Source organism: Cygnus olor, chromosome 18 (assembly GCF_009769625.2).
Source record: "Cygnus olor isolate bCygOlo1 chromosome 18, bCygOlo1.pri.v2, whole genome shotgun sequence".
Lineage (NCBI taxonomy): Eukaryota > Metazoa > Chordata > Aves > Anseriformes > Anatidae > Cygnus > Cygnus olor.
In genome coordinates this window covers 3,444,360-3,469,767 of record NC_049186.1, presented here as the reverse complement: position 1 = coordinate 3,469,767, position 25,408 = coordinate 3,444,360, and the positions used below count along the sequence as shown (strand labels likewise).

Sequence of the window (25,408 nt, the reverse complement as noted above, 5' to 3'; positions counted from 1 at the left end):
ATACAATATTTTCCTCCCAGATTTCAGTGAAGTTTTGCTCTCTCTGAATTGTAAATGCAAAAAATTACTGTTCCGAATGTTCTCTCTTGAAAAGATGTTTGCTTTTCACAGCTCAAACAGAAAACAGCTCAGTGCATCCAAAAGCTGCCTCACCCTTTGAGCGTGTTCCCAGATCTCAGCCAAGAGCACTACTATGGAATAGCTGTGAGTAGCCGGAAGAGCATTGTGGGGATTGAGATGCAAATGAGCAAACCAAGCAGCCCCTTCGCTGCAGAGGTTCCCTATCTCCTTCTGCCCCTCACTTTTGAACTGGGGGAGGCTTAACCTGGGCACGGCTCCGCAGCCACCAGCCCAGGCTCTGCAGCCACCAGCCTCTGGCTTTGGTCACTTTTAAGACTTGTCAGCTTTGGTCTGATGAAGAACTGTAGCAGCATCATGAAGGCATGGAGATCAACAGTGCTTTCAGAGCCCCCGTGTTGCCATTACTGCCCTGGGCCCCCAGCGCTAAGGGCCACTCACTGCCTTTTCTGAGAAGGAAAGCCAGAGGCAGCAGCCACTGCAGAACAGCTCGCTCTCTTCCAGCCTCTGAAAAGTTCCCAGTTTTCAGGCAGTTTCAAAAGTTCCAGTGTAATGTGAGTGGCTGTCTGGGCACTTGTTTGTTTTAACAAACACAGAGAGTTAGAGTATTGCAAAGGGAATCAGATACAGTAAGTTGGGGGGCATTCAGAGGGTTGCACGTATAAACACACCAAGGAATAAAGCAATATGGTGTTTTCTCTGTATGCTTTTCTTTCCAAAGCTAGGGCAGGAAGCAAAACATTCTAACAAAACCTCCTTCTAAAGAAATAATCAAGGCACTGAGCTCTAAAGCCTGTGTCGCTGCACATGACCAGGAGAATAAGCCATTTTGCATTATTGCATGTTGTCATCGCTTTGCTCAGTGTTGTCCCTGCATGCTAATTACATGTTTACATGCATTGCATCATTTGACATAATTACTGTAATTATGTTAATACTTCATAATCAACAGAACAGTACCTGTAATTTACAAAACAAAAACGACATGAAAAGCTAAACCCACAAATGGAAGGGGATACGCTGCTGAGGATTTAATCCTCGGTGCAGAAGCAGGCAGGAAGCACTCCGAACTGGAATATCCTGGTTCAGCCACCCGAGACACTTTGCAAGGTGTTTTAAAAGGTATTAACGAGGGTAACACCAAACTGTGAACAGGGCATAAATGTTTAATACTCATCCATGAACTCTCACCTAGAAAAAGCTGTGCAGTGCCCTTAACAAAGCTGCGTGACAGACACTTGAAAGAACAACGGGAGACTAAGAAATGCAGTGATCTGGAAATATTTTAACCCCTCTCCTATCTGTGGATGTATGATGTCAATCTCGATCCCCTTCTTGCCTCTCCGAAAGGAATGCGCGGGGCCTGGCACACCAGACCGCTGTCTGTGTGCACTGGGATCTTCCCCCCCATCTCCACATCTACTTTTTTTTTTTTTTTCCCTGTTTATCTTGGCCTGGGGTGTTTGGTTTTGGGGCCGATTCCCCCTCTGCAGACCTCACACATCCTGGAAGGCGTTTCTTTACCTCTGGTTTCTTGCGGAAGGGCCTCTGCCATAAAGTTTAAGTATCCAAAGTCAACTATGGATAAAACAGGGATATTAAACCAGGCAAGGGGGTAAGCAGAGTGCTCATTGGAGAGTTTACACATACGATTGAGCCCTGAGTGCTTCCTGTTAAATGGAGACACAAGAAGCTTCCAGCAAAATTATCAGACAGGACCCACTGAGGGAACATGGCCTGGTGGGGATCCCGCTGCGGGCCGAGCCCCCCACAGCAGTGCGGTGCCACATCTGTCCCAGAACGGGCCAGGCTGGAAGGGGCCTTGAAGATGATCCAGTCCAACCACCCTGCCAAGCAGGATCACTTAGAGCACATTGTGCAACATGGCATCTAGGTGGCTTTTGAATATCTCCAAGGAAGGAGACTCCACAACCTCTGTGGACACTCTCCAGAGAGGAAGACTCCACAACCCCTCTGGACAACCCGTCCCAGTGCTGTGTCCCCCCTCTGTGTGTCCCTGCTAGCACCCGTGGGCAAGGGGCACCCCGCGGGCTGTGCAGGCCCAAGGGGGTCCTCGAAGCCACCGGGCCCTACGGGCATCGCCTTTCCCCACAGCCCCACAGCCCTGGCCTGGGCAGGGCAGGAGGAGAGCCCGGCACCTGCCACGGGGGACCTGGCACAGCACAGCCCGGGGAGGCTCGGGGAGACCCGGGGAGGCCTAGGGAGGCAGCGGCCTCCCTCTGCCGGGTAGCACACCCGGGTCCGAGCCGAGCCGAGCCGTGCCCACGGGGCAGATGCGGTTCCCGATCCGGCGCCGCGTTTTGCTCGAGCAGCAAGTGACGGGGGAAGGAGGGAGGAGGAGGAGGAGGAGGAGGAGGAGGAGGAGGAGGAGGAGGAGGAGCCGGCTCGTGGAGGCCGGGCCTCTCCCGCCCCTCAGCTGGGAGCCCGCAGCGAGCCGGGGCAAACTTCAGAGCCGAGGCGGAGCGGAGCGGCGCGGAGCCGGGCATGGGGTAGCCGCTGTGCCCTGCTGCGCTCGCCCCGCCATGTAGGCAGAGCCCCTGGGGGCTGCGCCCGAAGCTCCGCGATCGCACCGGGCCGGGGGGCACCATGCGGGGCGCCCCGGCCGCCGGGCTCCTGCCGCTGCTCCTGGGGCTGCGGCTGCTGCTGGGCGGCGGTGCCGAGGCGCAGTACTCCAGCGACCTGTGCAACTGGAAGGGGAGGTGAGGAGAGACCCCCGCCGGGCTCTGAGGGGAGAAAACCGGGTCCTCCCCTTCTTCTCCCGGGAGGGAAGTCGAAAACAAAAGGGGGCTCGGGGGGGTGGGCGGCCAGCGGGGGCTGCAGGGACGGAGGGGGCTGGACCCCCTCTGCCTCAGCGGCGAGGAGGAGGAGGAGGAAGAAGAGGAGAAGAAGGAGGAGGAGGAGGAGGAGGAGGAGGGCGGTGCCGTGCCCGCCGAGGAGAAGTTTCTCCCCGCGCCCATCGTCCTCGGGCAGGATCCGGCCGCTCCGCTTTCTGCCGCGGCTTCACTTCGGGGCAGCCCCGGTGCGGCTCCCCCCGGGACCCGGTGCACCTGCGGGGCGCCCCCCCGGATCCCCTCCGCTGTCCCCCGATGCCCCCCGGTGTCACCGCCCCGCTCCCGGTGCGTCCTGCCGGCTGCTGGCGGTGCTTGGTGAAACCTCTCCGCTCCTCGAGTGTTTATCTGGCGAATTATCTCGCCTTTAATTGCTCGTAATAAGTTTAGCGTCTGTGGTTGGGTCTGGGACCTCCTGGGCTGTTGGGAGTTTTCAGCGGGTGTTGGGGGATCAGGCGTTCCGTCGGCTCGGAGATGAGTGCTCGGGGAGTCCAAAATGTTGACTCCGATGTTCTGCTTAAACCTCAGTTTCCTTAAAATAAAGGCTTGGCCAGCTTGTGTTGGTAAGGTATGTTGGAGCAGGGAGAGTGCAGAGTGGGGAAGCAGCTGGACTGACTCGCAGCGGAACAGTTTCCTAGCTGTTACTGTCTGAAACACTCTGATGCCTGCTATTTACTTTTTCTGAACTTTTTTTTTGGTCTCTTGACCATTGAAGTGTAGTTAATCCCAGTGAATCCACTTGAAGGTGAGTCCATTTGATATGGACCAAACCTATTCGTTCTCTGGCAAACTCCTAATTGTATTATTTCACTTTTCCAACCCCTTTTCCTTCCCCCCCACCCAAAAGCTGTTCTTCCTTTCACCCCTAAGCCCTCTAGCTGCATGTAGGTACCTGGACCTTACCACATGGTAACTGCATGGTTACTGCACCATTTAAAAAAAAAAAAAAGTGACAAACCCTTCTATTCCTGTCCTGGCTGCTTCTTATTTTTGTACTGTTTTTGCAGAGCGAGCAGTGACCATCCATGTCACTTGAGCAGGGCTGGAATAAGTAAAGCCTTGTGTATCAGCTAAGGGGGTGATGCTTGGAAAAAAAAAAAAAGAGTGAAATATCATTTCCTGTTACTGAGTTCGGGGCGAACGGGTGATGCAAGCTTGGACTCACTTGCCTGTTGTTGCTCTGTTGAGCCAAGCAGGACCTACGATGACAGCTCCATGACGATGTACGGAGGAGGAAGAGCTGCCTCCCTGCACACACTGCTTGTCTGGTTCAGCTGGGTGCTTCCACTGATGGCCACAGTCCAGGCACCCAGGTGGACAGGGGTCTTGGGAGGTGTAAACCAGGCTGGCTCTGGCCTCACTGGTAGCAAACAGGTGTCTTCAGAAGTGCTGGCAGTCCTAAGGGTGTTAAATAGCATCTGCTTTGTCCTGCAGGACTAGCAGTTAAGAAGGAAAGAAAGGTACTTTGATGTACCAATAAATACTGTCTAATTAAGTATTTCAGTGTGGATACTAATAGCTACTTGGGTCAGAAAGGATTTTTATTATGTGGAATATAATGTTTTGAAGTCATGTGATATTTTTTACCTTAACTGTTTGAAAAAAAAACATGAATGCCAAAATCAAACCTTTCTTCCCATAGAAAAGTTCTAGGTTGTATTGTGCAGGCAGAATTGAGAGTCTAGTCATCTCCTACAGTAAACCTGAAGGTGTTTTCTCACCTTTACATACATGTATGCATTAAAAGCAATGCTCTTAGAAGTAGAATATATTGGATGTGACTTTTTTTTCCACATTAGCTTGTGGAGAAGTCGACCAGCTAATATCCCTGAGTACTATGAAGAGCGTTGCTAGGATTCCTATCCATATCCCTCATGCTTCCAGGGGAGTCTGATGCAATGCACAACGCGACACCTGCAATTTAAGTACACTCAGTAGGCCATAGCAGCATCTTAATAAATAGCTTGGTAGAGAACTTGCAGGAGAGCGTTGTCCAAAAGCAAGCAGAAACTTCACTGTGGTGTGCGTCTGGTTATTACTCTCACTGCAACTTCAGGTTTTCTTGTTGCAGTGACTTCACCATGCTGTGGGCAAAACTGCCCCGATGACATGGGAATATGCTAGTCTGGCCTTTTTGATATAGTCTGGAAGAGCAAGAATTCTGCTCTGATATGGCTGAATCCATCTGTCTTGCCCTCTGCTCCAGTGGATTCTCTGGGGAAGTCTTGATGGTCCTCTAGATTGTCATCCTTAATTAGATCCCCCAAATTAGGATCTAAAGTTCCTTCCCTGTGTTTGCTGAGGGATACTGGGAGGACATGGGTACTTCAAGGATTCTTCAGAGCATCTAAAATGGAATAAATAAATGGCTAAACTAGATGGTGCAAGTATTCCCTCCCTGTGTCATCTTTTTTGTTCCTCTGAATAACACCTGTTGCAAGTTGCAGTGTCGCAGCTTACTGCACCAATAGATCTTCCAAGGCAGACACAAGGGCAGGGCTGAAACCAGAAAGAGAAAAGAGTGAAGAGACAAACGCAGTGATTCAGGATGTTCTCATGGATCGGTATGAGGAAGTAGTATTTGTAGATTTAAGTCCCAATAAACTGCACAGGTCTGAAGGAGGTGATGGATGGCTCATCCATCGCTGTAACCATGAGACTGCTGCCCTATCTCCTTGCTATATAAGTGAAAACAAAAACAAAACTCAAACAAACTTGGGGGGAAGAAAAAAGGCTTCTGGTCCTCCATTATTATGTGGACGTGCTGTGTCTTATGGCTGGCTACCGACACCTAAATATGACATTAAACAAGCTCTATGTGGTGACAAGTCATTTTGACAGAAAGCAAAGTGACAGGTTTTACTGGATGATGGTGGTTGCTATTAAGTAACGCCAGCATGTATTTTGAAATCTGCTTAACTTTTGAGTCATCCTTTATTATAAGGCTTAATGCGTACAGGTACTTGTGCTTGATGCATCTGTCTAATGGCATCACTCTTGCCTGTGGGATATAATTGGCTTTCAGAAGATAATTTCAGAGTCCACCCTGTTTTTTTTGTTGCTGTTTGAACAGCATGACTGTTTGAACAAAATTAATATTGAGGCTTTTTTCTCTGGCAGAAATTCACTGCCTCACTCTTGGTAGGATCACTTGCTACAGCAGTTTCACTACATTAGTTCAGAGTTTTGCCCCTGGTATCTTCCTTCTGTTTAAGCACTAAGGCTTCGGAGTGGAAGTTCCCAGTAGAAGGTCTGCAAAACCTATGCAGCTTGTTTTGATGTCTGGAGTAGGAACAAGTGATGCGTGAGGGTTGTTTTTTTGCCCCTTTGCTGCAGGATAAGCTTTACGCTATTTCACTTTACTTATTTGCTGCTTGTGAGTGAACAGACTTCTGTGTTTTCTGTTGAGTGGCATTGTGCTCATGCTGCAGTGAAAACTGACTTTGTGGACCAGATGTGGATTTACAGTCAACTTGAAATATCCCATTGAAAGTTAAGTTTCCTGAACATGTTAAGTACTACTGAATTTGAGGGCAAGAGACTAGAGGTCAAAAACTCGTCCCTCATTTCTCCTCATCTGTGTGCTTGATGTGGCTTTCAAGATTATTCAAAAGCACATGTTTGCAGGCACTATTATTATTAAATATGACTTTTTTTCCTGAGCTTCCTCATGTAACCTCTATCAAGTGGGTCACACTGACACTCACAATAATGAGTCACATCAACAGTAAATGCAAACCATATGTTGGCTTGTGTGTGTGGTTTTTTTCCCCCCTTATTTTACACATGGCTTCTTGTTACTTTCTAAATGCTGACTTGAATTTAAACCCTGTTCAGCACCTGAATATCTCTTTGGGGTGGGGAGCTACGTAGTTGGAGGTTTCTGTTGAGAAACCAGAGCTTGATGTCATTGCTTGAACTATGCTAAAATACATTCTGTCTTTGCCACGGATTTCCTGTGTACCCTTAGACAAGTCACTTAATCCTTTTTACGTTTTTCTCCTGTCTTGTTTCATCTGCCTGTAAATGGGAGCATTCTGAAGCTTCTCCAGAGTACTGCAAAGCAGACCAAGGAACTGCGTTGAAGGGTCTCACGTTGGGTGGTGCTCTATGGGCACAGAATAGATGTTTATATTTGGAAACTGGGTATGCAAAGTGTAGGAGGAAAAAGAGGCTTGGTGGTGAAATGATTTGCTTATGCTCACATTCTAGGTTTGTGACAGCTCAGGGACTGGAACTGAAGGCCCTGATTTTTGAGTAATGGCCCCAAAACCTTCACCAATAAACCAGGCTTCCCACAACTTTCTCTTTTAACTGAAGTGTCTACAGCACTATCATAGAGTAGATTGGGTTGGAAGGGACCTTAAAACCCATCTAATTTCAAGCCCCTGACATGGGCAGGGACACCTCCCAGCAACCCAGGCTGCCCAAGGCCCCATCCAGCCTGGCCTTGGGCACTGCCAGGGATGGGGCAACCACAGCTTCTGAGCAACCTGGTACTTCATCACTTTCATAGCAACAAAATTCTTCCTGATGTCTAACCTAAATCTACCCTTTTTCATTTTAAAACCATTGCCCCTTGTCTTATTGACACACTCTGACAAAAAGTCCATTTGAAACTTTCTTGTAGGCCCCCAAGTAATGGAGCCTCCCTTTGAGTACTGAATATTAGTGCTTTAAGTCACTCTGGGTAAAGAACCTGTAGGGTTGGCCCAGCAGCAGTGACATGCAGCAGAAGTTGTTCAGAGCTGTCCTCAGTTTAGGCCATAGGCAATCAAAGGCCAGTTTTCCCTCACCCTGCCCTGGTGGGCTGTCCTCCTCTCTAATAGCTGGCCTGGGATCCTTGTGTTGCTCTCCTGTCCCATCTCTGTGATCATTGGCACTTAAAATGGCTGCTGGGGTGTTAATTTTTTGTCCTGGTGCTGGGTAAGGACTCAGGAGCAGCAGTAGCCTGGTGTCCCAGCACTCGTAACTGGCCACGTGCTCGCTTTCTTTGCTAAGCACCCAGAGCTGTGTGTCTGCTCGTAGCCCACCATGTAGATCTGCTGGGCTAAGTTTAAACTTCATACTGGGGAGAAGAGGAGCATGGCACACATACAGAAAAAAAAGGAGCATAAGTCAGTGTCTTCTCACCCCTCCCAGCCTCCCAGTTTGGAGACTGGGGCTGCCCAGCTGAGGGGGGTGTACCAGTAGCACACAGAGCATCCCTTTGCTCCAGTTCACAGGGTGAGCTTGGCATCCCTCCCAGTTTCAGATCCATTGGGAATATAGACTTGGAAGGGGAACAAAGTACTTGGAGAAAGGTGGAGTCTGATCTGTGAAGCTGAGACTGTGCTGGTTTAAGCCACCAGGAAGGGAGCTGAAGTGTACGTGTTTTAGTTAGCATGAGCCAAGTCATTTGCCACAGCTCAGCTGATGGGCAGTAACTGAGGCTCTAGTAATTTAATTGCGTTTGATCATGTGCTTATATCCTATTTAATTCTGAAGTCAATTACTAGTGGTTTGACTTTTTCTTTTGGGAGATGATTTTAAATTGTCCCATAACATTAAGCTTGCAGCCTTGCAAGAGATGAATGCTTCTGACGGCTGCTGGCTGGGCTAATACTCAACCCTGCTGCAGATTTCCTGGGTTTGTTGATGTGGCTCTTTGAAGGTTTGAGGTTATGACAGTCACTTTACTGGCTCCGTCATTTGCCTAACTTTCTCTTTCTTTCTTCCCTCAGTGGCTTAACTCACGAGTCTCACAAGAAGGATGTTGAACAGGTCTACCTCCGCTGTTCTGAAGGGTCAATAGAGTGGATGTATCCCACGGGAGCACTCATAGTCAATCTGCGACCCAATACTTCACCTGCCTCGTACAAACATTTGACTGTTTGCATAAAGCCCTTCAAGGACTCTGCAGGAGCAAATATTTATTTGGAAAAAACTGGAGAACTGAAACTCTTGGTCCGAGATGGAGAACGCAGCCCCAGTAAAGTGTACTGCTTTGGCTATGATCAGGGGGGCCTGTTTGTTGAGGCCACACCTCAGCAGGACATTAGCAGGAAGATTACAGGCTTCCAGTACGAATTGATGAACAAGGGGATTGCATCTGATTTGCACACAGTTTCTGGTGAGTTCTGGGATAATGGTCATATTTTCACGTACTGTATTGAATGCATAACAGATGGTGGAGTGAGTGAGTGGGAAAGTGGTTGGGTCTGAATTTCATGTGCTTTTAAGGACATGTTTTATAAACAGGCTATTGCGGAAGAATTGATTTTTTTTTCCTTGTTGTTGTTTTTTGGAAGCTGGTAGCATAGGCTGAATTCCAAATGATTTGTTAAGGGCTACATTGTGAACGGTTCTCCCCTTACAGGCATGGGGTGAATCACAGGAACTGGCTTTACCCTGCAGTGAACTCCAGTGTGAACTGGGCTTCCGAGCCTTGCTGTAACAGTTTTCTAACCACTATTTTACTCAGTTTTTAAGACCCCACTGCATGTTTTGAATAACAAACATTTAAACAAGGAGGAACTCCTTTTCCATGATTTTTTTTTTCCTCTGCAACTACTGCTGCTTGCTGACCTAATTATTGCTTTTTTTTTTTTTTTTTTTTTTTTTTAAACAAGGAAAATGGTGTGTTCCTTCCTCAGCTCTGGCTGGTACACTCTCTGGAGCATTACTGTGTGATGCTTTAACACGGTGTCTTCTCTCTCACCCATTCTGTAGAGCAAGTTCTGCAGTGTTACACCAGGAAAGTTTGTAGGAAGGGCGTGTGGAAAAATTGAAAGAGTTTACAGGCCTGAAAAGTCTGATACTAAATAATGAGCTAAATATTATTTGAGAACAAAAGCTCTAGGTGTAACCTAATTATGCTAATCAATTAGGCAGTTTGAAAAAGAAGAGTAACTAGCATTTGTGGCGGATGGCAGGGGGAATGGGAAATTCTTTTCAGATAGGCAGTATCTGATCCCTGCTTCTCCTCCGTGCAGAATTGCCCCTAACTTTTACCCTGAAACCTAGGAGGGGAGATTTCCAGTACAGCTGGAGGACCAACAGGCTGAGGACAGTTTGTCCCAAAGGACTAGGAAGGCATCAAGGTTTGGGTGTCCTCAGTGGGGAGCTGTGGTGGCAGCCAGATTTCTCTTTTTGAAGTGGTGTGGAGTGAAGGCAGCCCCACAGCAATGCACACTTGCAATGTCTTGGCCCAGGGTAAAACCCAGCCTAAAATCAGCCCCAAAAACAGTATGTAGGCTGCCGAGTTTCGGCGGCATGGAAGCCCCGTGCTTTGGCTGAGATGCTACTTGATACACAGTGGTGTGGCTAATTAGACTGCAGCTGTATTTCTAGGCAGCGCATCTCTCATCCTTTTTTGGGATAAATGATTGCAGAGCTCGAGTCCCATTCTCCCTCCTCCCCTTGCTCCCTTCCACAACAGGACCCTGCATTTATATGGCTGTATATTTGTGCATACTTGCCACTCTGCTAGCATTTGGATGTTGGCACACTGGTTCAGATGTGGCTTTGTTTTACACAGATCTTAGTTTGACCCTGATAGACGGTTCGTAACTTAGCAAGACAGTAGTTGGCTGAGGGCTAATGCAGTAACCCCAGTAACTGATAGATGGCGTGTTTGCCATTAAAACCAAAAAAACATAAACACAAATATTCAAATATTTAAGTTGCCCTCTTTGCTCCTGCCCTGTGTGCAACTTGCAGGGCAGCATCGAGGTTTGTGCATTTAAAACAGACTTCCCTGCCTCTACGTTGTACGAGTGCTGCAAAAGAGGTTGGGTGTCTGCAACTGCAAAACTGCAGAGCTGTTTTCCCAGCAAGATCATTTCTGCAAAGATGAATATACTGTGCAGAATGCTAGCTATGTAGTAAAATTCCATTGCAGAAAACATTAAATACATTGTTTAATCAGTTATTTGGAGAATGTTCCCAGATTCAGTGCTTCTTTCTTTGGCTGTAAGGATGGAGACATGGGCAGGCTAGCCATAAGCAAGTCGCTTAAACTTACCAAGGGAAGTCCTAGACACTTTTTTTCAAAGAAAAGTTGAAATTTCTTTTGCATATAGGTAAAAATATGTGAGAAGTAATGCTCATTACTGCTGTTTTTAATTTGCACATAGATACGGTTTCTCTTGAGTTTTGCTAAAATCAAGAGGACTCGCTGCTGGCATGCTCACTATCCCCGCTCGGCACAAACTGCAGTGTTTTTAGAACTGAGTGCTCCTCATTCCACATAAAATCATGGCGATTTCTGAAGCTGATGGGAGCTTTCTTCAGAGACTTTCAGAAGGCAAAGTGAGGACTGAATCCAATTACAGCCTTCCTCTTTGATAGGCATATTAAATCACTTTTTCTGTGACTGCTGTATTTTCAGCTGTAACAGACACTGATTGAATTTCAGTGCTGTCTTATAAAACAATGTGGTAGGCTATCTGCTTCACGCTCCAAGTGTCTTGTTTGGACAGAAGAAGCTTTTTAATAGTTCATCAGCAGAGCCTTCAGGGCAAACTAGGGATCTCTATTGTATTTTAAATTATTTCTCTTCCCTTTTTTTGGATCCCCGGACTCTGGGGAGTGGCGGCGGGGGGTGAAAACATGATGAAAATGCCATACATGACTCTTTCCACTACTCAGTCAGATGAGCACTTTTATTCTCCTATAAATATCTATATGTCTGGGGAAACTGCCAAATAGCTGCCTTGTGAGGCTTCTATGGAGCAATATATTTGGGGCTCTCTGCAGTTCATGGACCTCCTTTCTTCTGTAGCTGCTTCTAGTTTTTCTGTGAAACCTCTGAATAAATGCCCTTTGCCAAGCTTTTCGTTTGGAGAGGAAGTTTACGAGTGACTGACTGAAATCACCGGTGGCCTCTTCATTGGAGGGGAGGCTCGAGCCAGAGGCAAGTGCTGACCTTAAAGGAGCTGAAAACTGGATTTGAGGCTCAGTGTTTCCATCCAAGAATACTTCATACTTGGTCACACAAGTGGCTTGATGCGCTTTGGTGGCGGATTGAGCCCGACCACCCGTCTGTGGTGGCTTGGTGGTGCGGGAGGTGGGTGTGAAGAAGCTGCTGCAGAGCAGGGCGGAGGAAGCTCGCACGCTTCCTGGCCTCGGTTAGCGAAGAGCTGAGGGCATGAAGGGCACGTTGTCATCTGGGCTCTGCTGTAAAAGCCCCAGGTGTGGGGTGCTCCAGCCCTTTACTTGAGCAATAACTGCTCCAGCAATCACCAACGATTTCTCTCGACTTTCCTCAAACGGTGTGTTTGTTTCCTGGTGATAATTATTGTACTCTGCCCCTGAGTTTACTCTCTCTTCCTAACCTGGCATCCCCAGCTCTGATTAAAGAGTGTAAGTCATCTGTTTAATACTTTAATGACCTGTTGTGTCCTCGTAGCCCTGACATTGCAGGGTGCATCAACAAATCAGCAATGCTTGGCAGGGTGCCTGTGGTTTAATTAGAAAACCTCAAGTTTTATTAGTTTACAGTCATTCTTTCCCACTTAATCAGAGCCTAGCAAATAATTTAGTAGAAAACGCGCACACAGGTTCTGAACAGGCCTTTCCCTTTTCTCGGGAAGGTTGAATGACACAGCACACCCTTACAATTTTCCAAATCTTGGGGGGTTTACCCCTTTTGCTGGCTCTGAGTTTGCCTCGTCACATTCTCTTAAGGTTTCCCTAGCCGTAGGAAATACTTGCTGTGCACCAGTATGTTTTAATCTGGATTGCTGAAGTTTGGTACAGGATAGTTTTTAGTACGGTGGTAGCCAGTGAAATAATGCATTCACAGTGCAGGGAGTTTGCAGTTTCTTATCCTGGGAACAGCAGCAAAGGCAAGGATGCTACAGAGCTGGTTTTCTGTAACCAAGTGCTCCCACAGGAGGGTCACCTTGACAATTCAGGTGCCTTGGTGGGTATGTTCTCCCCTTGATACCCAGAGATAGGTGACTGAAAATGCTTCTGATTTCAGATTAGGCTTTGGATTGGATGCCTGTATAATTCCCATGCATGCTGATGGTCCATTAACTCCAGATTATGCTTTCAGTAGGCTCTGGAGCCTCGTGTTTGCCCAAGTGAAGAACTGAGGCAGGGTGACATTTTGGCCTGAGGCCATCTGAGAAGCTGCAGAACTTGTTTAGGTTGTTGAGTTCTGTTGATTCTAATCTTTGCTGCTTGGGCTGGAATAAAATACCCCGTGTCTCTCTTATACTGGCAAGGAGATGTAGGTCTTGCCAAAAGAGGTCTTCATCCCTGTAGTTTCTAGCAGTTTTCTGAGGGCCATGACCCACCAGAACTTGGCTGTGGCAGAGCACATGCGTGCCTGGTCTGGGTCTGCCTTGCACCGGGGCTGCTTGGGTTAAATTCCTGTGAAAAGCGTGAAGGTCCCTTGAGAGTCATTTTCATTTTCAGTTCTTCAGCTTCTGCTCAAATAATCCGAAATGAGGATCTGCAGGTTTGACAAAGCATTGTGGAGGACTCAAAGACCTTTATTTTGTTACCTGAAGTCTGTGTTCAAGCTCTGGATGCAGCTTTGTGCAAGCACAGTTTGCTTTTCCCATTGTACGCTCCCAGGGATGTCTGTAATTTGATTGTTGGAGCTCAGGAGGTAAATGGAAAGCAATTTCGTTACCCACCCACTTTTGTGTAGTAAAGAAGTCAAACTTTAACAAAAAATGTCCCTTTATCTTGATGGCATCTACGCACTTAGTGCAGGTTCTCGTAACTGTTTTGTATGTTTTCTTTATTAATGCTGGGCACCTGGCTGAGAACATTAATAGATAGGAGGTACAGTGCTCGAGTGGGTAGCTGAAAAACACCACAAAACTGGATAAATCCAGTTAACTAATTAAGAACAGTATTCAGCTATTTCCTGTATGCTGTTAATTCACTGGCCTGAGAAAACAGATTGGAAATTAAGAAAGCTCATAAATATTTGGGCTATGCCAGTGTTTCTCCTAACAGATAGCTTTCTGAAGCACCCTTCTTAACTTCTGATCCTTCCTTTCCTACAGTTTGGGCTTGGCAGAGGTGGGGCACCAATCTGCCTTATCTCGGTGTGTTCTCCCAGAGCTGTTGCCATCACAGCTCGGAGGCTCCTAATCTCACCCATTCTTCTGGTTGCTCCCAAATGTCCAATTCCTTTTACTTCTTGCGGGCTGAATGCGCTGCTAAGCTTTGTAATTTGAAGCAGCAGATGCACTGCTGTGTTTTTCACTTCTCGCTAAAGTCGAAGCAGTTTTGCTTTTCATACGGGAGGCTAATTAACAGGAAGCTGTGGCTGGCATGCCTGCTCTCTGCCAAGGTGCGTGCGGCATGGAAATCACGGTTTGGCCCCTGGTGTGCTCATCACTGGCACTAGCAGCAGAAGTGATGGAAAAAGACACTTGGAAAACTTAAACTGAAAGTCCCCGCGACCTTTATGCTTAGCACAGGTACTCTTGAGTCACTGTGACCATCCGAGGTGCTGGCACAGAGCTACATGGCAGGGCTGGGAGCACCGTGGTGTGCTTGGGGCAAAAGCATTCCAGTAGTCCCCATGACTTCTGAAAATTTGTTTTCTTGACCTCTTTTTTTCACACCCCCAGTTTTCTGCACTACATAAAACTCACACCTCTTGGGGATAAGTTGTGTTATGGAGAAAAAAATAAATAAAAATCTGAGCATGGTGTGGTTTGACTTGCACTTAGCAGAATTTAAACAGCACTCCTCCCACCAGGATTCGCTTGTGAAATGCATAACGAGCAGCAAAGCAGCGTGGTGGGATCTGCTGTTTAAGGCTGAGCTAGTGTTGGGTGGCATGCACACATGGGACGCTTTCTGGTACAGCTGAAAGTTTGCTTCTGTCTTCTATGCTTTTTTATTTTTTCATTTATTTTTCCTAAGAGGTCAGCAGCAACTCACCAGGAAGCAGCCTATAATGCCATTGCCCCGAATACACCAGCTTCATTTATTGGCTTGCAAGGGACCCTTTTGACACTCCCATTTTAAGATATGTTATTTTCTGAATACTTCTTTGTGTGCTTATCCTCTTTGCAGGCAGCTTTTCTTTAGCAACTATCATGTCTTTTCCCATGGTAAGAGATGATACCACCAAAAACAAAGTAACTCCTAATGGAAGAGAAAATCGGATTTTTGAAAAAGCATTTTTTAAGAAACTAATTTTCAAGGGGATGTTGCTTAACTGGGTGTCGTGGGTCCACATCTGAATAGATCACACTGTGGCTGTTGTGTAACAAAGTCTGGAATGGGATTAAATTTGAGGAGCTAGAAACCTGCTCTAATTATTCATGTGCCTAAAGGGGCCAGATTCACAGTGAGTGACTGACTGGGAGGAGAGTTAAAGAGCAAAGGCTTTTGGGGCTTCTTCCTGTGCGAAACGATTTCAAAGCGCAGTTCTGATGCATGGGTAGCAGAAATGCCCTACTTACATTGTCTTAAATTGAGCAAGGGAGACAATTTTGGGCATCTGAGCCTCAATAAGATCAAAAATATTGAAGCGAGAAGTCTTCAACAGAAAAAATAAAAAATAAATAAAATGGAGCAGTGCCCTAATTTAGTCTCTCCTTTCCCCAAGCAAATGAGTTTGACAGCAGTCTCCTGTTGCCCCGCATGTCCTTTGATGTTGCCAGGACAGTAGCTCATTCTGCAGTGGGCAGACGAGGTGACAATGGAGCTGCAATGATAAATACACAGCTGCAGGGGAGAGCATGTAAGAAAATAGCTTATTTTTGCTAGACTGGCCACGAATGCCGTTAGCTTATTTCCCAACTCAGTGGGCAGTCAAAACCAATAAGCAGTCAGGTGAATTGTCCGGACAGCTGGGGCTGCGCTTTGCTCTGACCTTTATGTACTGCAGGAGATAGTCCCCACAAACAGATTTGCAATCCAGCGGAGTTGCTTGGCAGTCTTTAATAACGGTCTGTGCTTGCTCGGCAAAAGTGTTTAGTTTGCTAATTCCTGAGGCTGTAGTTATAGAGGGGATGGGGGGGCTGCATTCCTCACCCCCTCATCTCCCCCCTTCCAGGAGGAATAAGGAACTTAGGTCAAAATGTGCCTATGTTAGGGGCTTGATTTGCAGGGCAGAAAATCTCTTTAGCTCTAATCTGTCGTAGAAGTCAGAAAATATACACTGTAATATTGCACGAATACTTGGCAGCTACCCTGGACCTAAAGCTGTGATTTTCTAAATCTGACCTTGGGAGGCTTAATACTGGGTCAAAAAAGCCACAGCCATACGACACACAGCTCTGATCCGGCATTAATTTCTGCTGATGATTCAAATATGAAAAACGATTATTATTTTTTGTATACGTGGTTCTGTGGGCTTTCTGCCCCCTCGGGTATCCTACACCACCCCAACTCCTGTATGGGGTCTGGGCACTGACTCCTGCAGTAGGCATGGGCTCTGCAGTGGGTTTGTGCTACCTGGGCAGAAGAGCAGTTGCCCGCGTGCCTTCTGCATCAGCGCTGTGCTGCCGGCAGCCTCGCAGTGAGGTTTAGTGCTGGGCTGTGCACACGGAGCCTGGCTTAGCTTCCCGATGCCTTAACCCATCCCCAGGATTGTTTCTGTTTGTGCAGGATGGGCTCTGCCCCAGCAGAGCAGTTGCTAGCTTTACACCACCATAGTCTAGGTCTAAGTGGAAGTGAAGAAATGTAAGGCAAAAAAAGGAAAGGAAGAAGTCCTAGCCTTTGTAGGACAGGTCAATGATGATGTAGAAATGTATGCTGTTAAGGTTAAAAAAAAAAAAAAAGCATATCTGTCTTAAAGCTTTTCCTGTTACCAATGAAAAACCTGAAGAAACTTTTAGGGTTAACTGAACAGTGATGTTGCCTGCATGAGACTTAGCCTGTGCACAGTCCTATTCAAGAACAGGCTGATCAAATAAATGTGGTTTTAAAATGAAAACTGGCCTTGTTCCTTCAGAGCTCTCCCACATACCAAAAAGAATTTGATTTCTAGAAACAGGAAGAAGGGCCTGTGTGGATGTGAGTGCAAAAGTGCTTTGCAAAAGTGCCTTTTTTTTTTTTTTTTTTTTTTTTTTTTTAAGAATCACTTCATCTTTGATCTGTCATTACTCCGCTCTCAGGGTTTAAGTTTAACCAGGCACTTGTTACTAATTCTATTCCCCTGCTCCATGGGAGGCATTAATGGTCCGAAGAGGAGGGGAGGTCGGGAGGAGCTCCTGCTGGGCTGTAGGTGCTGCTCCAGCCTCTCCTGGGCAGGGGCCCTGGCACCTGAACTATGCCATGTGCCTGGCCACACAGCTTCCCTGGGCCATAGGAGTGAAAACCACTTACTTTTCCATCTTCTGCCCTGCAAGCGTCGCATGCCATCTTGGCTGAGTGTTTTGCTAGCTGTCTGTCAGAGGCAAAACCAAACAAGACATCAAAACTTTCTTCATAGCTTTATGTTTTCCTAGATCTCATTAGAGCGTGCTTTTACAAGGCCACGGAATGACATTTTCTTTAGAAGAAAAACATATTTTCAGAGGGAATTTCAGGAGTGGATGAGCCAAGCCATAAATCTCTGCTGGGTTTGAGTCAGGAGAAATATTTGCTGGGCAGCACAGGGGCAGCACGGAGGTGTGATGCTGCAGCTGCGTGTGCTGGTGGAGAGCCAGGTCCTGCCCAGCCCTTCCTCCCCTGCAGGGCAGGGGGAGTCCGGAGCCTTCCCTTGGGCACCCGGAGGCACCTCTGGCTCCCCATGCCCCAGCTGTCCCCGTCTGTCCAGCGCCTCCAGTCCTCTGTCCCTGCTGGGGCAGCAGCGCTAGGTTTGAGGAGGGAGAGAGGCATCTCCCCTGCGATAAACAAATCAACTTTTTTTTTTAGTATTGGTTTTATATTGGTGTCTTGTGCACAAGCACCAGGAGAAATTCCTAGCAGTTTCTTGCTGTATGTTTTCCTCCTTAATTGCAGGAAGAGAGAGAAAGCAAAGAAATGGCAGATGATTGCAAATACTGCTTGCCCAGGAACGTGTGTGAGCATAATTGCAGAGAAGCTTCTTGTTTGCTGGGCTCTCTTCTCTGGTGCACTTTGAACAGTGGAAATTCAACTGAAAATCTGGTTTGCTCGGTAGGGCTATTTGGATGGGATACATTTCAGGCCTGACTGTAACTGAGGGTTTTTATAGGACTGGTGATGCAAGGGGTAAGTGCAGGAGCCTGGCGCTGGCCTTGCTACTGTGGCATCGCTGCCTGCCCCAGCGGGGCTCTGCCACGAGGTTTGCTGCAGCAGCATCGAGCCCTGAGCCCATCACTGCCCTGGGGACAAGGGGGAAGGCAGCGATGGAGGGCGAGCAATGGTCACATACAGCAGGAGGGGAGGCAGGGCGGGGAGGAGGTGTTTGGGACATGCAATAAGCAGTCTACAGGAGGTGGGGCAGCAGGAAGCGTCTCGAAGGTATAACACTTTGCAGAATTTCTCCTGGGTTGATGCAACTTGTGCCTGGAGGTCAAGTTTAATGGTGTCTGATGATGCTTGAATAAAAACTGCTTTGTGATTTTTTTTGTTCCTTTTTTTTTTTTTTTAACAACAACAAAAAACAAATGGCTGTTTGTGTTTCTAGCTGACCTTTCAGCTCATTTGTTAGAATGGGTGCTGCATCTTGGAACAGCAGAAAGGCATTGACTCTGCAGCCCCAGAGGACCCTTACGTGATCTGTAGCTGCTGAGCCAAGTTTCATTTTGAAAGCTGTAGCAAAAGGAGCTTGCCTAGTACCAAATCTCTTCCTCAAACTGTTTACATAAATAGTCTTCTTTGGTGCTTAGGATTTTAATACCCTCTTGGAAGACATTTCTGTGAAAAGATAAATTTCTGGTTTATGGCCTCTTGTCTTAACGTTTCTCAGAATGCAAAGGTCATCACATCTCTAATGGTGAGGTTTACAGTATACTTTTTTATTCTTTCTATGCAGGAAGGAAGTGGTATTAACTCAATTCTCTTGGCACAATCCATGGCACAGCATGCGAAAGTCTGCATTTCATTAAACTTATTTGCAGGTTTAAATAGTACTCGGTCATGGTCTCTATTTTACAAGTTACTTCTGGAAACTTGTATATACGTGCAAGTTGGACTGAATGTTAGAAAAGAGCTAGGACAAGGAGCTAGTAGAGTAGGTGCTTTCTTTTCCAAAAATGTAAAATCACCAATATCCCTGCTTCAGGTAAAGAAGTCAGGAGAAAATCTGCAGTGCAGCAGCATCCTTGTTTTGGCCCAGCTGTTAAATCACTGTCTTGTCCTGTACCAAATAGCGGCTGAGTTGTGGCTGTAGAAGAAGGGAGACTTCGAGTTTTTTATCTGTGCTCATGACTGTTGTTCTGAGCTTCCTTTTCTGCTCAGTACAGGGGCTCAGGTTAACTTCCCAGCAAATGCAGGGATGAATCCTGCCTTCAGAGGAGCACTAAGCTGCCTCAGTACCTGATCCATAGCATTGACTTTCTACTGATCTTAGAAGTACAATTCCTCTGGACCCTGTGTGCAAAGTATCATCGAGCCAAGGGGCTGGGAACAGTGTGGGTCCAACTGTCAGATTTGCTCCCTGGTTTGGTGTTTTCCTACTGACATGCTAGGAAAAGTGCAGTGCTTGCAGAAAGCCATGTAATCCTATCCGTCCAAAGACAGGAAAGCCCTGTAAAACAAAGGAGTGATGAGAGAGCTCCTCTGTGTGTTGTGACTGGGTGTCAGTAACTTCCAGCCCAGCTGGGGAGATGCTCTGTGTCGTCCGGCCACATTTTCCCCATCTGTGTGGCTGCAGGTATTTTGTTAAAAGCAGGTGTGCTCTGTTGGCTTGAGCTCCTGGCTAATATCTTCATTTTAAATTTAATGTGTATTGAGCTACAGATGTATTGATATAGTTGTATTGATATAGTTCTAGGTGGTGTTTCAGTGTGGGGGTAGTGAGTGTTTTGAGGCTCAGTGTTATTTTGGCTTACTCAGGAAGGGCTTTCTGATGGGGTGAGGAAAGTTGAAGGTATATTTAGAAAGGAGATGATTAGTCAGAGCCTGGTAAACCAAAGAGTTGTCAAATTCTTGTCTACCTCTGCTGAAAAGTAGCAGGTATTTTAGTTTCAGATATGAGCTGTGAGAGGCTGATTTCATGGCAGAAGTGATGCCCCTTCAAAAAGGAAGCCTAGGTAAGAATTAAAAGGATTTATTCAGCTTATTAATTTGTGAAAGCAGGATCAGGGGAAGATTTTTTTTTTTTTGTGCTCATACGATGTTTGCCCTTAAATCCTTGTGCCCAAGCTAAATCACTGAGCCCGTGATCAGTTGCACCGTAGTCATTTCTGCTAAGGACTCAGAAAAATGACTGAGAAATGCACCATCATTGGAGAAACCGCATCTGTATTTTTATAATGTGCTCCCGGAAGCCTGCACTCTGTCTTTCCAGGAAGGAGACTCATCCTACGATGCCCTTTTCCAGTATGGTTGTAATTACAGAGCTGCCAGTGAGAATTTAAAGGGTGTGGGTGGGTGTTTTTTTGTTCCATACGAACCAGTGCTGATGTCAGACTGAGAGCTTTCATCCTGGAGACCGAGGTCTCCTGTGCCCCACACTGGGGCTGTTTGAGGTCCTGCAGCACCGGCTGGCGTGGGGTAAATCAGTCTGGCCTGTGACAAGGCCCCTTTGAATGTCTTCTGCTGAGCCTGGCACCAAGAAGAAGAGCCGCCTGTTTTAATCATCAATTCACACCTAGGGCTGACAGAAAATGCTCCAACCCTGTTTGGATCTCCCCCGTAGCTTTAGGTACTTAAAAATGTCTGATTGCTCTTCAAAGGGTTATTCAGAAATACGAATGCGTGGGTGACGTACGCCAAGGAAAGTGGGAGCACAGAGAAACCGGCCGTGTGCTTCCCTCCCCCATGATCTGCACCTCTACCGCACCGCACGCGTGTACAGGCTGCTTAATAAAACCAGAGGGTATTCCTCGGTAAAGTGGTTTTCTGCAATTACTTTGTGTTAAATGTTTTCACTTCTGCTTAAAGGGTGTCTCTCTTCCTGTGCGCGCTGTCAGGGCGGTGATGTTATTCAGCTACCCGGAGCCGTGGTGCGGATGGGGAAGGCTGTGTGAGCTCAGTAAATGGAGGTTTGGGACGGTGCGTGAGGGCCTGCAGCCCAGTTGTTCAGGCTTTTTGATAGCTGTGGGGTTGGGGAGCATGCTGAGAACATGCAAGACAGACTGAGTTTTATTATTTGTTGGTTAGAAGCTGGTTTCGGAGTAAGGTAAGGTCGGTCAGAGCCTTGGGGGGCTGTTGAAACAAAGGATACGACACTTGCTGGAAGGAAGACCAGGCCTGTTCTTGTGGGTGCTGTGATATCTACAGCCAGGGCCCGCACAGACCACTTTGAATGTGTCCTGCAGGGAGCTATTGTCCTAAACCACAACGATGGCCCTTCAGATAACCCCATCTTATGCTTTCACAGCATAGAGGGGTTGCACGCAAGTGCCCCAAACCAAGAGAGGAAGGGCTGGAGATGCATGTGTGTGTCCTGAGAGGACGCCAACACCTACCCACAGCTCACAAGGTGGTGGGGAGACTCGTGCTACCTTGCAGCACTAAATGTGCCCTTAAATCCATCCCCAACCATAGCAGGAGATTGTCCCTAGACAGCTCAACTGTTTGGCACTGACTGGGTTGGGGGCGTTCTGGAGCTCAGGGCACCTCCTCAGTGCACGTCCCCCTCTCTTCCTGAGCATTTCTGCCTCCCTGCGGAGAGGACCAGCACCGTGTTCGACAGAGCTGTTGTCCAACAAGTGCAGTCTATTGTTAGCATCGCCACGTCCTCCTCGGTAACATCAGGTTCAGAGGGCAAATCGCTCAAAGCAGCTGGGACATGACTGCTGGCTTGTGAGGAATGATGTAATTACATCTCCCTCTGCGGGGAGGTGAATAGAGAGGCTTTTGGAGGCGCTGGACGGCGGGGTGGAGGGAGAGGGCTGCCTCAGGTTACTTCAGGTCAGGATACTGTCAAAATCCATCAAAGGCATTCCCAGGAGAGTCGGCAGCCGACGTGCACAATGCAGGCTTTATGCCACAAGCGGTGTGGTTGAGTTATAGGCATCTGGACTTTAGGGGGCTTCAATAAAATGTTGCTTTTCTCTTTTTTTTTCCTCCTTCCCCTGCTGCTGTATGAATTAAGACTCTTTGGCTTATCGAGTTTAAAGGAATTAGGGCAGCTGATGTTGATGTTGTTGTTGCTGCTGCAAGTTTGGAGACTTGCTTTTGGACACGAGAACCTGGGCAGCCCTCGAGACGTCCCCAGGGAGTCGGTCATCCAGCAAACACAGTCTCTTGTTTAGCAACTGAGCCTGTTTCCTTAGAAAATGAACATCTTCGCCCTCTGTGCATGTGTGATTTCTTTTTTTATTTTTAGTTTTCATATAAATAAGAATGCTTCCTCTTTTAGCTTGAAAGTGTGCATGCCGTTTTGATCTGCTGATGGAGAAAAACACCTGCCACCCAATCTGGAGTGAATTAGTCCCGAAGTGCACCCCAAATAACTAAACTGCGGCATAAACACACGGATTCCTTTATGGCTGTAATTCAAAAGAAAGCATAGGCATTCCCTCCTTCTTAGGACTTTGTTTCTTTTGTGAGACTGTATAGGAATGAAGCTTTGGTTGTAGCGGGTGAATGTTATTTGCTTTTTAATGGTCCATTTACCTCGGCAGTAATCCTTCACAACTCGCTTTCCATCTGTGCTTGCATACCTATTTTTTGCCACTTGCATGATGTATTTGATACTCTGTGAATGCAGATGTGGGAGCTGTTCCACAGAAGAGGATTTCTGTTCTTCATATGTCTGGTATTGCAGCGATGGGTGGTGGTAAATGGTTGTTAAATGAGCTTGCATGCCACCAAACTGCTGTGAGTCAGCATGGATCTGAAGTAGGTTTTAAGTAATGATCTAGTGTGAGCAATACTGAGCACTTTTAATTTCCTCCTGCATTTAAAAAGGATGCAGGATTTTGCCTAGAGTCCACAATTAAAATGATTTGGTTCCGTGTATATGTGTGTGCTTGTTCATTTGATATATTACAATGTCAGTCTATTTAAATTGAAGGAACCACTTAAAGTATTTTCTTTTTCATCTTTAATGCAGTTGCTTGTGTTGCACTCCTTCTGAGAACAAAAATGGCTTAGTCATTTTGTTTTTTCAATTTTCTGATGGGGTTGGACGAACTACAGAGATGTCTGGTCTAAACCAAGACTGTTTTCACTCAGACTTAAAAAAGCTGGGATGCCTTTTTATTATTAGATCTTTGCAGAGCAAAATGTCTGGAATCTGGCATCAAAAATCCAACTGTGGATTTTGTGGATGTCCATCAGTTGTGTTTTGTTTCAGAACTTCTCTCCGTGTGAAAATGCTGTAGGATTCCCACAGGTTTGCAGGTCACCTCCATTTGGGGGATCTGACCCAGGTCCTGGTTGGGGCAGAGGGAGACTGGGGAAGATGGGAGTTGGCCCTGGATGGGTTTGGTAGGTGCCATGAGTGAAATGACTCTGCGGTAGGATGTTATGTGACTTACAATTTTCTCTGTTAGATGAAACTTGGATGTTTGGTCTAGCCACTAATCAAAATCTCTTGAGTCTAAAAATTAAAATATCTTTAGACTGACTTTATTGTAGTACTCAATTATGTCCAGGCTTTGGCTGCTTCTGCTTTTTTCTGGATATTAAACATTTTCCAAACTTTTCCAAGAAAGAGATGAAATGGTATGTAGGGCTGTGGGGGAAAGAAGGACAGTAAAGGGTGACTTGTTTCTAAAGGCCGTGGAGGCATTCAGACTCGACTAAATAAAAATGCCCGGAAGATCCAGATGCTTTAGTAAAAGTATTTTGCCTATTCCTAGTCTCTTCTCTTAGAGCTTTTTAACCTTTTTGAATTATTCCTTCAAATATCTCTGCCCAGAAATCTGCATTTTACATCCTCTTTAATCCTATTAAACAGTGTGTTACACTGTGTATTAATCATCTGACTGGAGCAAATCTGGTGGATTTGGTTCAATAATCCTTCTTTCTGGATCACCGCCTTTCTGGGACCTTGGAAAAAATAAGAGGTTTGCCCTGTCTTACGTTAAAGATTGGCTTGTGCTGACTAACAGAGGAGGGCTGATGGCTGAGCGTCAGAGGCACCGGCTCCGCATTGTTTAGGCTAGCTTCAAAGTACTTCGTAGTGCAATGGATAAACTTCTCCAGAAAGCAGGCAGGGGTGAGAGGAAGGGTGTGACAATTTGGGAATCCGGTAACTAAGTGTTTTCAGATGTTGAGGTTCAAAATCTGCATTTTTTTGGGGGGGGGTGGGGAGGAGGGGGGTGACTTCAGCTTCGGGTTTGATCATGGACAGTGTGATGACATGAGCTGTAGCTCCAGAGCTTCGCCTTTGGCTGTGCTAATCCAGGCAGAACAGCTCGATGGGTTTTCATTTTTCTGACTGATGTGCAAGCGAGGCTTTGAGATGACATCAAGTGAAAGACGTGGGCTCTGATCCCTGAGCCTCCAGTGGACAGACTTAATTAGCATCCCTAGGCAGGGCAGACCCTGATAGTAAGCAAATTCCTGAACTCAATGGGGTATTATAGAAACATCTGTACTGCAACTACAGTACCTTCTCCTCAGAAATAGCTGGCTGAGTACAAAGAGGAGCCACATTCTTGCATTGATTAGATTAGTGCAGATATCCAAATGTTTCCAGCAGTACAGGAAATGGTCTTTGTACTGCTTGAGCTCTACCAGATACAGGCTTGAGTTTCCGCTTTGCCTTGACGCCCTCCAACACATGCACTTTTTTTTCTCCTCTCTTTGCCTCCCCCTCTCTGTAACCTCCTGGATCTTTGATGTGGTGATAGAGTAAGTGGCTTGTGAAATAGCCCAACAACGCTTGATAGAAATTGTAAAAAAGAAGCTTTGCCATCAGCCTGTAAAAGGCACATGACCTTCAAAGCGTTTTCAAGAGCTTTGAATTTACAGCAGATCACTCTGCAAATGCACCCAGTATCAAAACATTTTGCATAAGAGCAGTGAGCGTGTGGGGTGTTTGCTAGATAATATATCCCAGCAGGAGCGTTAAAGAGATCCATATTACAGCTTAATTACAAAAATCTCATGGGGCTAGGGTTAGCCAGCATTTCTTGTAGCATTATTGATGCCTGTCAGGTCTTTGGACTACTTGCTCCCCTCAATGAGATTCTGGTTGATTTAAAACCGGCTATTTATTGCCTCTCTTCTGGTCCTGTGCTAACTCTGCCCCTTTCTCTCCAGCTCCCTGCCGACCATGCAGTGATACAGAAGTCCTCTTGGCTGTCTGCACTAGTGATTTTGGTGAGTTGTTGCTTTCCCCCTCCCTTTGCTGTCCCTCTTGATGGTGGCATCTGTCACCAAACCTCCACAAACAGCAACAGAAACCTACTCGTGCCTGACAACTCCCACCAGCACTAAATGCTGTCCTAAGGGGCTGTGTGCATGGGAGAGGGAGGAGGACA

At 46.7% G+C, this 25,408-nt stretch overlaps 1 protein-coding gene and 1 long non-coding RNA gene across 2 annotated transcripts in view; one reads left to right on the top strand and one right to left on the bottom strand.

The window, feature by feature from the left end:
* Positions 1-2,468: 2,468 nt before the first annotated feature.
* METRNL (meteorin like, glial cell differentiation regulator) overlaps positions 2,469-25,408 on the top strand; it is a 24,482-nt gene continuing 1,542 nt past the window's right edge. The window contains exons 1-3 of the mRNA XM_040530907.1: positions 2,469-2,798; positions 8,651-9,039; positions 25,188-25,247. Coding sequence (XP_040386841.1) covers positions 2,686-2,798; positions 8,651-9,039; positions 25,188-25,247 — 562 coding nt within the window. The 5' untranslated portion in view covers positions 2,469-2,685. The remainder of the gene's footprint in view (positions 2,799-8,650; positions 9,040-25,187; positions 25,248-25,408) is intronic.
* Positions 18,844-25,408, bottom strand: part of LOC121057141 — a 17,542-nt gene continuing 10,977 nt past the window's right edge. Inside the window, exons 2-3 of the long non-coding RNA XR_005813658.1 lie at positions 23,956-23,958; positions 18,844-18,854 (exon numbers count right to left, since the gene is read on the bottom strand). This is a non-coding gene — a long non-coding RNA (uncharacterized LOC121057141). The remainder of the gene's footprint in view (positions 18,855-23,955; positions 23,959-25,408) is intronic.